This window comes from Lontra canadensis, unplaced genomic scaffold, assembly GCF_010015895.1.
Source record: "Lontra canadensis isolate GAN:19392208 unplaced genomic scaffold, GSC_riverotter_1.0 scaffold47, whole genome shotgun sequence".
NCBI classification, from domain to species: Eukaryota; Metazoa; Chordata; class Mammalia; order Carnivora; family Mustelidae; genus Lontra; species Lontra canadensis.
In genome coordinates this window covers 4,439,635-4,453,901 of record NW_022631041.1, presented here as the reverse complement: position 1 = coordinate 4,453,901, position 14,267 = coordinate 4,439,635, and the positions used below count along the sequence as shown (strand labels likewise).

At 39.0% G+C, this 14,267-nt stretch overlaps 1 protein-coding gene across 5 annotated transcripts in view; it reads right to left on the bottom strand.

The window, feature by feature from the left end:
* The window catches only part of ADGRG6 (adhesion G protein-coupled receptor G6), a 135,336-nt gene extending 122,255 nt beyond the window's left edge, over positions 1-13,081 (bottom strand). For 4 of the 5 annotated variants that reach the window (XM_032873057.1, XM_032873059.1, XM_032873060.1 and 1 more), the window contains exons 1-2: positions 12,600-13,081; positions 5,248-5,348 (exon numbers count right to left, since the gene is read on the bottom strand). In XM_032873057.1, coding sequence (XP_032728948.1) covers positions 5,248-5,348; positions 12,600-12,601 — 103 coding nt within the window. In that variant the 5' untranslated portion in view covers positions 12,602-13,081. Of the gene's footprint in view, positions 1-5,247; positions 5,349-12,200; positions 12,383-12,599 lie in introns of all 5 variants that reach the window. The other variant, XM_032873058.1, reaches the window with a different exon arrangement.
* Positions 13,082-14,267: the final 1,186 nt, after the last annotated feature.

The following is a 14,267-nucleotide window of genomic DNA, read 5'->3' as shown; positions in this document are numbered from 1 at the left end:
CCATACTGTTTTCCACAGTGACTGTACCAGCTTGCATTCCCACCAACAGTGTGTGAGGATTCCTTTTTCTCCACATCCTTGCCAACGCTTACTGTTTCTTGTATCTTTGATTTTAGCCATCCTGGCAGGTGTTAGGTGGTATCTTATTGGTAGTTTTGATTTGCATTTCCTTGATGATGAGTGATTTATAGCAGCATTATTTACAATAGTCAAATTTGAGAAGCAGCTTAAGTGTCCACTGACAGATAAACAAAGAAGATGTATATATATACATATGATACAGTATGGTATGTTATATGGTGTGCATATCATAAGATGTGGCATGCATATGCATACAATGGAATATTATTCAGCCATAAAAAGGAATAAAATCTTGCCATTTGTAACAACATGGATGGAGCTAGAGAGTATAATGCTAAGTGAAATAAGGGAAAAACAAATACCATATGATTTCACTCATATGTGGAATTTAAGAAAGAAAACAAATGAGCAAGGAAAAAAGAGAGAGAAGCCAAGAAAAAGACTCTTAACTACTGAGAACAAGCTGATGGCTACCAGAGGTGAGGCAGGTGAGGGGATGGGTGAAATGGGTGATAGTGATTAAGGAGTGCACCTGGCATCATAAGCACTGGTTGACCTATGGAAGTGCTGAATCACTATATTGTACACTTGAAACTAATATTACACTGTATGCTCACTATAATGGAATTAAAAAAGATAATCGTTAGCATAATTAGAGCCTTGTTTTTTTACCTTTCAGACACATTTCATACTAAAATGTCCCCCCCAAAATTGGCAGACTTGTAAAAAGATTATTTTTCTATCCATTTGAAAGCCTTTTTGATCAAATATAAAAATATGCATAAGGTGATATATGTCTAACACATAAATATAGATTGCAATGTAATTGCTGCTATAGGATAATTGCTCATTCTTTGATCATGAAAAAAATTAACACACAAACAAAGTATAGGATTGTTTTTACCTACCTGCCTTCTAGAACTGTGCTTGCTCTGGGCTAGAAAGTACATAATTCGGGCCAGATTGTACTTTCAAAAACATTTCCCCTTTTAGCTACTGATGTATCATAGATATCAGAACACTGAGCTTTGAAATAATCTGCTGATATCATCTATTTTTCAGAAGAGAAGGGAGGCTCCTCCTTCAGTGCTCATGACTAAGGCTATCTGTATGGAAACAGGCTCTGGGTTGCTTAGGAATTCATTGGCTCCTGGCTGGCTGTTTCCCACTTCACTTCAAGCAGTAACCTTCAGTCTGCTTGAGATACCATCATTCATCCTCAGAGTCATGGAGTGTCATGCTACATAAAAAGAGATTATTTTTTGAAACACTTTTAAGAGATTCCTATCAAATAAAGGAAGAGCCAGAGTAACAGTTGCATGTCTAACAGAAAATTAGAACATTCATGTACTTCAACAGTCTCCCTGGTCATTTTTTTTTACATGGCTTAAAAAAAATGATCAGGTTTTCTTTTGTTTTTCCAAATTACTAAATAATATACATTCATTGTAACAAGGCAAATAATTCAGAGCCATATAAAGTCCCACTGCCTTCCCCCTTGTTCCAACCCATGCTCGGGGATGACCCATTATAAAACCTGATGTGTATCATTCTATGTTTTACTATGATTTTTAAATACTCTTAAACAAACATATATACACATAACACATTCCAGTTTTATAACGCAACCTATTACAGATCTGATATTGTTCAGCAATTTGTTTTTTAACTTAACATTCTTATCAATGACATCTTTCAAAGCTAATATACAGTTTGACCACATTGTTTTGAGTGACTGCATAATATTTCATAGTATTAATGTAAAATAATTTATATAGCCATTCCCCCATTGAAGAAAAATTAAGTCTTTGTTGAATGTTTGCTACTATAGTGTTAGAGTTAACATACCGGTACATATTTCTCTATATATTATTTATTTCTGTAGGATAGATACCTACATGTGGTAGTGATATATCAAAGAAAATACAAATTCTTAATTAAAAAAAAAATGTTACCTTCTTAATCTCCCAAAAGACAGAGCCAAGAGTGTTAATGTGTTCCCTTTCCCCAACAACTTTGAGAATATTGGATATGGATATTATCAATGTTTCTAAATGTTGTCCAGATAGTGGATAAAAAAGAATCATGTTTTATTATTTTAATCTGCACTTCTGTGGGACTAGTTTAAATATTCAGCTGTTGTTTTGTTGTAGTCCCTATTAAAAGTTATATTCGTCACTTGTCAATAGACAATGAGTTTTTTCTACATTCCTTTTTTAAATCCTGAAGGGCACAAACTTTTGTACTATTTGCTTTGTAAATGCCCCCTTGAAACTACAATTGTTAACTTACCTTACCTACTGGAAGACTTAATCTTGTAATTTTATTACATGAATTAAATGAAGGATGTTAGACAAATCTACAGGATTCTGATTTTTAATCACCTGGCCTAAATTCAATCTTAACAATCAAAAGAGGTTTTTTTCAACCTTCCAGCCTAGCTATCACAACCAAATTACCAAAACATTAACAACCAAGGGAGCAACCAAATTCTATACAGATTATCAGTAAAGGGTAACATGATAAGAGGGTGGCAAAGGGGCACCTTTAATTAGGGGACCGGAAGGCTTATCTGAGGTGGTAATAATTAAGATCGTAGTGTCAAGAAATAATCAGGTGTGTGCAATTAAGGAAGAAGAGGGGATAAGGGAAGCATGGTCAAGAAACAGATGGGCCAACCTATCTAGAAAATAGTAAGGTGGGAGAGTACAGATAGAAAGTGAAGTCAGTTTGGGGATAGGAGGTAGAAATCATGAGTCTTGCTCACCAAGTTTGAGGCCCATCATACATCAAACTACGGATGAGAAAAAGCTACCATAAAAGTAACTCCAGAGTCAAGGAAGGGGCCACTGCTGAAAATACAGATTTAGGACACATTGGCATCAAGATGCCATTGAAAGCCACTGAACTCCATAAGATCACATTGAGGTCATCCAAAGAAGTGAAAACATCAGAGAGAGCATACACTGAGACACAACATCACAATTAAGCACCACATGCTCTTCAAACATAGAGTTACTCAAAATTACACTATGATATAAAGATATGACTTTGATCCTTGGATATGTCTGAAGTTTTGATATGCATTATTTTAGAGAATCCTTTACCGAGTTGTAAGGCAAAAATTTTATATTAAAGCACCAATAATAATCCCCAAAACATTTTTGTGAGTTAGATACTTATGGGTGAAGTGGCGGCATTCTGAGTGACTCATGATTATAGATATATAGATACAAAGTGTTCTGGGTTCATGAGTAAACACAGATTACTATCTGTCACAAAGCCCTACATAATGCACATAAAATACTGGGTAATGCAAAGAATTTTTTAAAAAGATTTCTTATGTGAGACAGTAACTTAAAAACAAACTTAAGGACTCTGATTCCCATGACCTTGAGATTGAGTCCTCTCCTTAAATTCTGCGACCTAGTTGCTTTGCTGGCCCCACCCTAGTCCTAGCCAGCAGACTCCTTTAAATTAGTCTGTGCTTTTTTTTTTCATTGATTCAAGTGATTAAGAAAGTGAAAGTGCATATGTCAATTAAAATGTTGACATCAAAAATAAAAAGTCTCGATTTAAGGTCTGGAGAAGGCTTGAAAATTGACAAAGGTCATGACCTAATAAAAATGAAAGTAAATAGATCTCGATAATTTTAATCTCATAATTTATTTTACATCATGTAATTGGTTCTTAGAGGGGTTACTTTTCAAAGTTAAGAAGAAGTCCAATACTGTAACCAAGTAAATCCAATGTATATTGAATTTTCAGTTCTCTTCACAAGTTTCTTTCCACTTTTGACAATGAAAGTAAGAGAAAGGGTGGCTTCATCATGAAACTGCAAAAAATACACAAAAAACTTCAAAGATCAGTTTTGTTTTGAAGCCATTAAGCAAGTGCCAGGGATTTTCCAGGTTAGTAGCTGAAACTCTTAAAATACTTTCTGGCTTGGAAAATCACACTTATATATTAAATACAAGTTGAATTTCTTAATCCATGAATAAACAATTTTAGCAGATAATCTATTTTATGATGCATTAAATGTATTATTTTTAACATACAGATACATTATAAATATGAAATGCATAAAGTCTGGATTAAACCCCAAGTAATAAATACATAAGATTACATGAGTGGGGCACCTGGGTGGCTCAGTGGGTTAAAGCCTCTGCCTTCGACTCAGGTCATGATCTCAGGGTCCTGGGATCCAGCACCATGTCAGGCTCTCTGCTCAGCGGGGAGCTTGCTCACCCTCCCCCCCCCCCCCCCCCCCCCCCCCCCCACTTCTCTGCCTGCTTGTGATCTCTCTCTGTCAAATAAATAAATAAAATCTTAAAAAAAAAAGACTACATGAGCAACCATTTTATTCTAAAAACAAATATAGCAAACTGAATGAATATAGCAATTAAAAAAAAGAGTAAAACAAAATGGACTTAAGAGAAATGCAGTTTGCTCAGGCACAAAATCAGATATTGGGGAAAGTTTATTTTTAAATATCACTTACATTCCTCAGGTTGATTGGCTCAGTCACACAATTAACTGTTCATAGAAAATTTTGCTTGCAACAACAGCTAAAAGGATCTTGTTTCACAGTTCAAAAAATTGTAATTACAAATATTTGATATTTTTATTCCAAAAAGTGCTATAATTAAAATTAAATTTTTCATATCATTTTAAGCCAACTAAATAAACTTCATGTTTTAAAAACTTAATTTCAAATTCCTATCTTATACTGCAACATCGTAAGAAAATCAAGATGAATACAAACAACTAAGTCTATACTTTACTTTCCATAAATAACTATACGAAAACTTGAGGAAAGAAAGAATCAAGTACTGTATATTTATTCAATAGTAGAAGAAAGAACTAGCACATTTTTAATGTCAGACATGTAGCTATCTCCTCATTCAATATGGGCTAGATAAATAAATAAAACTAATAGAAATGCAGCAAAGATTAAAGAAATACACTCATTAGAAAATAGAGCAATGATCAAAGTAATAGTATCCACATAGAAATCAGAGAGGCCATGGACAGCAAAAGCCTGTAAGGAGAGTAGCAGAAAAAGAAAAAGATAAGAAATAAAGCTGACTTAAATCGGTAGCACAGTTATACTGAAGGCAATACAATCACTATTAAATTCAGCATTTGAAAGAGAAAGAGTCTTACCTGAAAGAGGAACATACACAATACATAAAGCCAGTAAGAACAAAAGAGAACGCGGCTTCCGTTTCCAATGACAGTTCCACATTTGGTCTGAGTGAAACATCCTGCAACAGAAGAAAGTAACCCTCAGGTCACTCGGTATTCAGTAAAGCATTAGACAATCATAGTCAAAGTGTAGGTTTTCAGCAGAGATCGGAAAATAGAAATCGTTTTCAATCTTGCTTCCCAATAAAGAAGGAACTTTAAGATAATTAGGCAAAAGAAAAAAAAAAAAATCCATGCATGTTATTTGCCACTTGGTGGCACCTTCCTTATCAGAGAATATACATAACCCATGATTTCCCAGTGAAGATGGGGAAATATTCAGATAATTCAAGTTCATTTATTAAAAAATAAAGCAATTTCAGTTTCAACCTTCAGCATCACCATCACACATGCCCATCTGTGTGGCAAGAGGATTTTCTATCTACCTCTTCTAAAAATTCTTCCAAAAATTTAGACTTTAAGGAAATGTTTTCATTTTATAACATCTGCTTTTTTACAAATGGAAACATTTAAAATAAAAATAAATTGTCTACTTGTCTTTTTTCCCCTAAAATAAAGCAATGAAGCATTAACATCTAAGAAGAATAACTTCTTTATATATAACAATAATTACCAATGTTTTTAAATCACTAGTAAACACCAAGTATTATAGAACTAGTAAAAGACATTAGATGGAGGGCTGGTGCTTTGAAAACTCTCAATTATTTGCCTATACAGTGACCTCATCTTTAAGCTCAAAAGAGTACCTAATAATAATTTAGACAGAAACATCCATTTTTTCCTGGCTTCAAAGAGTGGTATGATACCATGCATTGACTCAACCCCATCATAAGAGGCAAGCCTGAGAATAGGGCAGCAAGTGTAAAGGTCAGTCACCATAAGGGCCATAAAAGGATCAGTGAGCATGAGAGCCCTATCAGGCAGGAAGATGGTTAAGTAGCAGTAAGAAATCTCCAGATCTTAAAATCTTCAAAAGGAGTTACTGTGGTTCCAGGGTATAATTGAGAGTCTTTTTATTTCTAAAAAGAGAAACAACCAATAAGATACTGTAGGATCCCAGTAATACCTTCTTTACCTGAAGGTTGTTTATCTGGAGCAAAATCTGGAATACCAAGCACAAAACCAGAAAAGTAGGAAAGGGAATGCTCAAATAAGCAAAAATAGACATCAAGTGATTCCTACACTTGCCTCAAGCCTTCATTTCCAGTCCATCTTTACTGTTAGAAACCACCTAAGCAGCAAAGAGAACAAGCTCCAGAGTCAGACAGATCAAGGTTGCTACCTTCCCATGCAACACTTGGGAAATTCACTTGACCACCCTGTACCTCCTATTTTTTTTTAAATTATTTTTAGTAACATATAATGTATTACTTGCCCCATGGGCACAGGTCTGTGAATCACCAGGCTTACATATTTCACAGCACTCACCATTGCACATGCCCTCCCCAGTGTCCATCACCCAGCCACCCTGTCCCTACCCGCCCTACTACAAGAGACTCCTAATCTCACAAAACAAACTGAGGGTTGCACCTCCTATTTTTCACCCATCAAACAGAAAAAGCAATAGAACACATAAACCATATAGTTGTTGGATGATTAAATCAGAACATGTCAAAAAAATCGGAGCACATCTTTTAAGAACAGTGCCTGACACTCAGCACTCAACAAATATTAGTTATTATTATTGCTACCACCATCCTGGGCATTCTAATATAAGAATGGTTATTCTGTCCATAGTAAAATCAAAAGAAAAGGCTTAAACAAGAATGGACAATAGGATGTCATAAACCAACACCAATCGATTGACTTTGTGACTATTTCTGGGTCACCTGGGAAGAGAAATGGAATGGGTTATTCATGTCTGCCATGAATACAGAAATTCTGAGGCCTGTCTCATACTCATGCCATGTTTTTCTATTCACCCAACTAGAAGTTCTAGCATCACAGAGCTCCTACTGGAAATTCTAAACTAGGCAAAGCTTAAGATCTGAAGAGTACTTTTCTGTATGGAGGGCATGTTTTAAAATACCTCCATCCAAAATGTTTGAAATTTAAAGCAATGTTATCACTTATGAAAAGCAATATGCCACAGTACATCATCATCATAATAATGGATGTGAATTCTGGAACAGCAGAATTACAACCTGCTGCTTCTATTTATTGTGTGACTTTAGAGACAAGTACTTAAAACTCAGGACTATTTCCTCTACTGTAAATAGAGTATCATCCACCAAAAAGGTAGAATTAACACTGCATGTCACTTAGTAAGGGCTTTAAAAAAGGGTAGACAGTAGGGGTGTCTGGGTGGTTCAGTTGATTAAGCTGCCTTCAGCTCAGGTCATGATCCCAGGGTCCTGGGATCCAGCCCCATGTCAGCTTTCCTGCTCAGAGGGGAGCTTGCTTCTCCCTCTCCCTCAGCCCTTCCTCCTGCTTGTGTTCTGCTCTTGCTCTCTCAAATAAATAAATAAAATCTTTGGGGGGAAAAGGGTAGACGATAGACTACTGTTACATGGAAAGTTCACTCATTTGGAAGAATGGGTTCATTTCCCACTGATGGTGGATGAATGAGGTGTTTCCCATTCATGCCGTGGATGAATGTGTATGCTTCTAAAACAACAACAACAAAAACAAAAACACAGTTATATATTCAAAGAAGTATAGAGTTGGGAAGACCAAAGATGAAGTCTAACCTTCTCGTTTCAGAGAGGAGGAAACTGAGGCCCAGGGAAATAAAGGGGCAGAACCATCAAAACTGGCTGCCTGCTGTACCATCACCAGTCAGGAATGTCAGCCCAAGAGAACTCCCAGCTTCTTAATCTTTATGGCACATGATAGTTTTCCTTTATCAGTATGTGAATGATGGTCTCCTCTCATATTTAGGTGCTCTCTCAACAATCCTCAAGGAATGTTTGTTAGCTTGGCAACATTCAATTCCATTTCTTTCACCATGCAACTTTCTTTTGCTACAACAGGTTCTGACAGTTAAGGACTCCAGACTCAATCCTGAAGCTGTTTTACAAAAACTGCCTGCAATCCCTTCAGACAAAAACTGCAAATGACCCAGCACCTCGTGCATTCTGGGTCCCAAGACTCCATCACTTTGTATTGAAAAGGAACCCGGGACAGGGCAAGTACTTGGAACCAAACTCAAACCCCATGACAAGTCAACTTTCATCCCGTTGACTGTTTACTGAAGAACAGAAACAAATAAATTAAGAATAGAACAGAGGAAGGAAAGCACTGTGTGTGTCTTCTCAGGGGATCACTTAGAAAAGACACATCCCTGAGATTCAAATAACTTTCTCACAAGAACGGAAAATCCTGAACAGGGTTACTAAGGTTCTAAATGGGAACTACAAAAAACATAATGCAATCTTGTATCACTTGAGTTGTAGACTCAAAGTTCTGAAGAGAGCAAGAACATTTTTTTTTAAAGTAAATGAGAGTCATACATAGACTACTATCACCTGAACAGAATCCAAAAATATAAAACTATCACTGCAGGGGCAAAAACATTACAAAGCTAAACTACTTGGCCAAGATCATGTAATCAGTGGTGGCACAGCCAAAACACTCACTGGGTCACCGGGCTTCCAAGTCACCTACCTCTAACTACAAACTTGTTCCCCTTTTCAAATGGCATAGGCTACAAAATACAGTATGCTTGAGTCCTATTTCAGGAACTCTAGAACTTAACCCTTCCATAGGAATTATTTTAACATCAGAATGACCCCTTGTAAATGTGACTTAATGCAAACACATCACTGAAATAATCTGTAATCTCGAAAAGCTACCGTTTTGCACCTTTTTAGTCCTACTGGGTCCCTTAAAAGTCAAATTTAAAGAGAAATTAGTGAAGACATCTTGAAATCAGTGGAGAAACTGACATGGCACTAATTCTATTACCTGTAATGGTCAGAATTACATTTTTTCCTCACCTCCCAAGTGTATTTCTGTATCAAATCTTGTCAGAAAGGGGCATGAGGAGTAGCACAGAGAGTACCTTAATTCTTCTAGAGTGAAAAGAATGTAATTTGGTTTATTCAAGTCTGCTCATAATTGGGAGAAACTGGGTAAAGGGTGCACTGGGTCTTTACTATTTCTTCCAACCATATGAAATCTACAAACTTCTCAATAAAATTTTCAATTAAAAAAGCAAAACCCAAAGCCCTGATGTATATAATTTACATTCAGATGATTCAGGAAAAATACTGTGTCGTGTGTGTGTGTGTGTGTGTGTACAGAGAGTAGTGGGTTGGTGGGAAGAAGAAAGGATGGAAAATAAAGCAAATGGGGTAAACATTTACATTAAGTGATTCTGCGTAAAGAATAAACAGGTGTTCTTTGTATTATTCTTGCAACTTTTCTGTAGGTTTAAAATTCTTTCTAAATAAATTTCAACAGAGCCATCCACATTTACACTGAAGTGTATCACATGAAGTTTTTCATGACACTCCCAACACTATTATTTTTTCATCATCACCAGCTTGATAGAAGTAGCATCTCATTTGGGTTTCCTTTATTTGGGTTGGCATGTTCAAGTTCTTTTTGTAAGTTTTCTGTTATAATAGAAATATTTTTCTTAGTGATTTGTGATTTTTTTTAACCAATGCTATAAGAAATACGTTAAGCCTTTGTCATATTTGCTACAAATAGTTTTAAACACAGTAATCTTGAAGTTTTCCTTAGAGCATTCCAAATAATTCCATCCTGAGTAATGCTTATAAGGGAAAGCAAGATGATACTCAGGTAGCCACATTCAAGTTTTACTGGCATTTTTAGTTACCACTGAAAAGTCCTTTAAATGTTAGCACCCCACTCACCAAGTATGCATCTTAACACAATCCAATGTAGATAATAAGATAAGGGCATCCAATCAGAAACAAAATGGAAAGATATGGGGGGTTTTTTGCCTAAGCACGCCACACACATTGAACAAAGTCTTATTCTATTTAGTCTAAAGTCCAAATTGTCTCGAGAAACTTTTAATCATCCCATCAGAAATGTAAACTCTGTAAGAGATGGGCAGTTAGAAAAATGGTCAAGTTTAAGCAAGTGGTTGTCAGTTTATTTTTAATGTATAAACTGATTCTCTTTCAAATCATTATTTCCAGAAATCAGAGTGACGTGTCCAGTTAGGCAGTAAAACTACAAGCTTCTAATATTTCCCATAAGCCAAGAGACAATAGCCTCATTCACCATTCACACTGGAAAAGCACAATGTCATGTAATTTATATAAGCCATAAATGGAAAGATCAGGAGCTTCATACAGCTTGAGACCAGTTTAGCAAGACCAATTCTTGCTAAATCTATTAAATTTCTTAGGATATGAAAAATATGTGGTCGCTACAACTCCAAATATACTTATAAAATCCGTAATTCCATAACCTGAATGTCACAATATATTAATACTCTTTCTTCACAAAGAGTAGGCAGAAAATATGTTTGTGTGCCTGAACCCATTAAAATTATAATAAAAGATAATGGAGTTTGTATTCCCATTTTAACATTTTTCAAAAAGATAGTAAGAATATTTATTGTGGAAAGGTTGATATTATTTCCATATATTCTAACATACTAATATCTAAAAGAATTCAGATCATCTTAAACCAATCTGTATGAATTGTAAACAACAAAATGGAAAAAGAAACAGTTATAATCTGGCAAGAAATGGAAAAAGCTCAATAAAGAAACTGAAATTAGAGTAATAAACTCTGTATCTTATGTGATTAAATATTCATATTTTTACTCTATATAACAAGAAGTTTTAGTCATGTGCAATTCAAACGGGCTAAGTAACTTAATTGCATAATGAGGAATTTTGTATAATACCTGTTGATCAGTTTCACAGGTTTTATTTTAAAAATTGGTATTCACACTTTTTTTCATTTCCCATGAGATCTAAATTACCTAGGAAAGCTGAAAGGAAGCTAGACAAATATCTGCTGTTAAAAACCTTACGATATTTTTAGGAAAAACCAAAGTTCAAAACAAATTCACATTCATTTAAAATATGTCGCCTGTATGAGAACCACTCTTATGTGGGACTGTTGGCTGTATCCCAAGATAAATTATTTCAGGTTATACCTTACTGATTCCACTGGCATAAATAAACCTTAAAACTCACAGGTGTGGAATTACTTCACATGCAGTTTTAATAAAAATAAGTAGTTCTTTCCTAATTATACTGCTCACTACCAGGAACAGTGGGGCAGAGTGTTGGGCTTGTGGGCACTACTCTTTTCCTGTTTGAAAACTGTGCTGGGAGGGGAGAGGAGGAGAAGCTGCATGACGAGGGAAAGACAGGGCCTGAGGCGCAAGTCTTTTCCTAGGTATTAAGCTGAATGAGGAAATTTTAATGGAAATACTTAAGGACCCAGTAGCTGGGGAAGGGAGGGTGAATATCAATTTCTAGAAACACTTGTGTATCAGTGGAAGGGAGTAAAATGTCTGTCAGGGTATCTGCGCGAGATTAAATAAAACATCAGAGGGAAATTACATATTACAAGAAAAAGCAACTTCTGAATTGGCCACAAAAATGGGCTCTTTTTAGAACAATCTTCTTTTTTGCATTCTGGAAGGCCCAAGCCGTTCTCGGTGGCCCTTTCGCGGGGTCGCTCTGAGGAACCTTACCACTTCCATGGTAACTCCATAAAATCAAAACCTTTTAGGCTTCTCTGACCATTCATAGCCCTATGTACCCCATTTCTAATTCAAGGCAAGTCGCCTCCCGGGTACCATCCCATAAATGGCATATTCCTTCATTACTTTTTAATCTACAAAATACAACCAATAAATTTTTCTGCGCGCTTTTTTTTTTAACCATTCAAATAACCCAAAGATCCAAGAATAACTTCTACAGTCAAGGGTGTCAACATGTAAAGTCAACATTTTCTCGGTATACCAGTACCTTTCCAAGCCCCCAGGTGTTGATCCAGGATCCCTCTTTCTTGGCAGGGCAAGGCCCCTGGATAGAGGAGCTGTGGCTGTTACTCCTTGTTTAATTTGACTAGAAAACACGTTTTCTCCATTCTTGAAGCCCTGCCCTTTTTATTATGTTTTACACCGCCCAAATGTGAGGTTTACCTCTCCCTGGGAAAAAAAAAAAAAAAAAGCAAGCCGCACACACATGTCACAGCTCCGCCTGGCAATACCAGCTCACTCCTCAGTGCCTCAGGGGTCAAACTGAAGACAAACCGGTTTATTCTGTCAATGTAGTACTTACAAAATCACTTAGTTGAGGTGGGAGGCGTAGGGGTAGATACAGGTAAAGGTGTGAAGGAATTCTCAGCTGAAAGGTGAGACTTACATGTTGGCATCACTGCGCTGAGGTCCCCAGGGCCCACACGGTCATGGTCCACAGTCTTCCCCTGGCTCTTCAGCTCTGAGTTCCCCGATGGAGACCCCGGGCGCCCGAGCGGAGCGCGGCGGCCTGACCCTCCTTCACGCTCTTTCTGGAGAGTTCATCGGGGTTTCCCGGCAGTCACTCCACGCCCGCGCAAGGTGGAAGGCCGGCGCGGCGGAGTTCAAGTACGGATCGCCGGGGCTAGGGGGAGGGCGGGGCGGCAGGTTCCTCTTACAGACAAGTTTAAGAAAAGTTAGGGCGAGAACGTGAGGGCGGTTGGGTCTGCCTCTGAGCTGGTGCCGGGCGCTCCAGGTGATCTGGACCGGGCGCGGGGTGGAGGGGTCTGACCCGGCAAGTCCTCGCCCCCGCCCAAGGGAGGCGGCACGTGGTCACCCTTTATGGCTCTCTTTCCCCACCCCCAACCCCCGCCCGCGGGCTCCAGCGGCTCCCAGCGCGCGTCCGTTCGGCCGGAGCTGGGGGCTCAGGTGCGGCTGCCCCGGCGGCGCGCAGCGTCTGGCCGGGCCCCGCGCGGCCCTGCGGCGGCCCCAGTCTCGACGCTCCTCTGCGGGGGCCGTTCCCAAGGCGCGGCTGCCCCACCCAGGATCGCCTGCCCCGGGGCAGTCAGACTGCGAGGCTGGAGAGGCGCTCCCCCAACGGGCAGCCGGGTCGGGATGGGCGATTGGCGCAGGGCCGGGCTCGGCTCCCGGCGGGGGAGGGGACGGGGCAGACCCGAGGTCAGCAGAAAGCCGTGAGCCCTGAATTCAGGAGACTCTCCGCCCAAGAAACGAGAAGCTCGGAATGCGAGCGGCGAAGTGGGCATGTCCTCCCCGCCTGCTGGGATTCCGTGCTCTCAGCCCACCCGGGTCCCTGCGCGGGACCCTTCCACCGAGCTCCCGGGCACCGCCTTGCTTTTCTGTACTTTTCTTGATCTTTTCTGTCCCTTTTCCTTCCCTGCTCTCTAACTCCTGTTTTCTTTCGCCTCTCCCCCTTTCTTCCTTCTTTCTTCGTTCTCTTGTTCCTTTTCCTTCTAAAAATCGGAGTGAAGCGGGGAGAGTCCGTGTGTCTTCCCGTACCATCGCCCCATCGCGTGGTCTCTGCGGGAAGGGGGATGTCTCTCACCGAGGGTGGAGACCAGACGTAAGAGGAGGCTGAGAAGGTGGCAGTTTCAGTACACCTATTCCCGCCCCCACCACAGATACACCCACTACCTGCTCCCCCCGATTTGCGGACACCTATAGTTCCACAAGTAGATATTCATCATTTTGACTTAGATTTTGTCTTCTTCATTACATGCCTCTAAATACCGCCGAGAAGTGGTAATACTTAAAACCTTTGCCACTGCCTTTAGTCTGAGTTGTTCAAATCCCTTCAGGAAAGAAGTATTTGCAGGGGGAGTGAGTGCTGTGATATGAGGTGGAACCAAACTGGGGAGGGGGGTCTGAAAATGCGTGCAGAGAGATTCAGTGAAGGCAAAACTTGGCAGGACTGTGGCGAACTGTTTGATCCACAGTTTTGACTGAGCCCGTCCTGCCAGGACCCTCTCTACTGCTTCACTGGGTCTTAGAGATAGGACTAGATAAATTGCACTTTCTTTTAAAATTTGCATCATTCAAAAAAAAGAAGAAGGGGGGG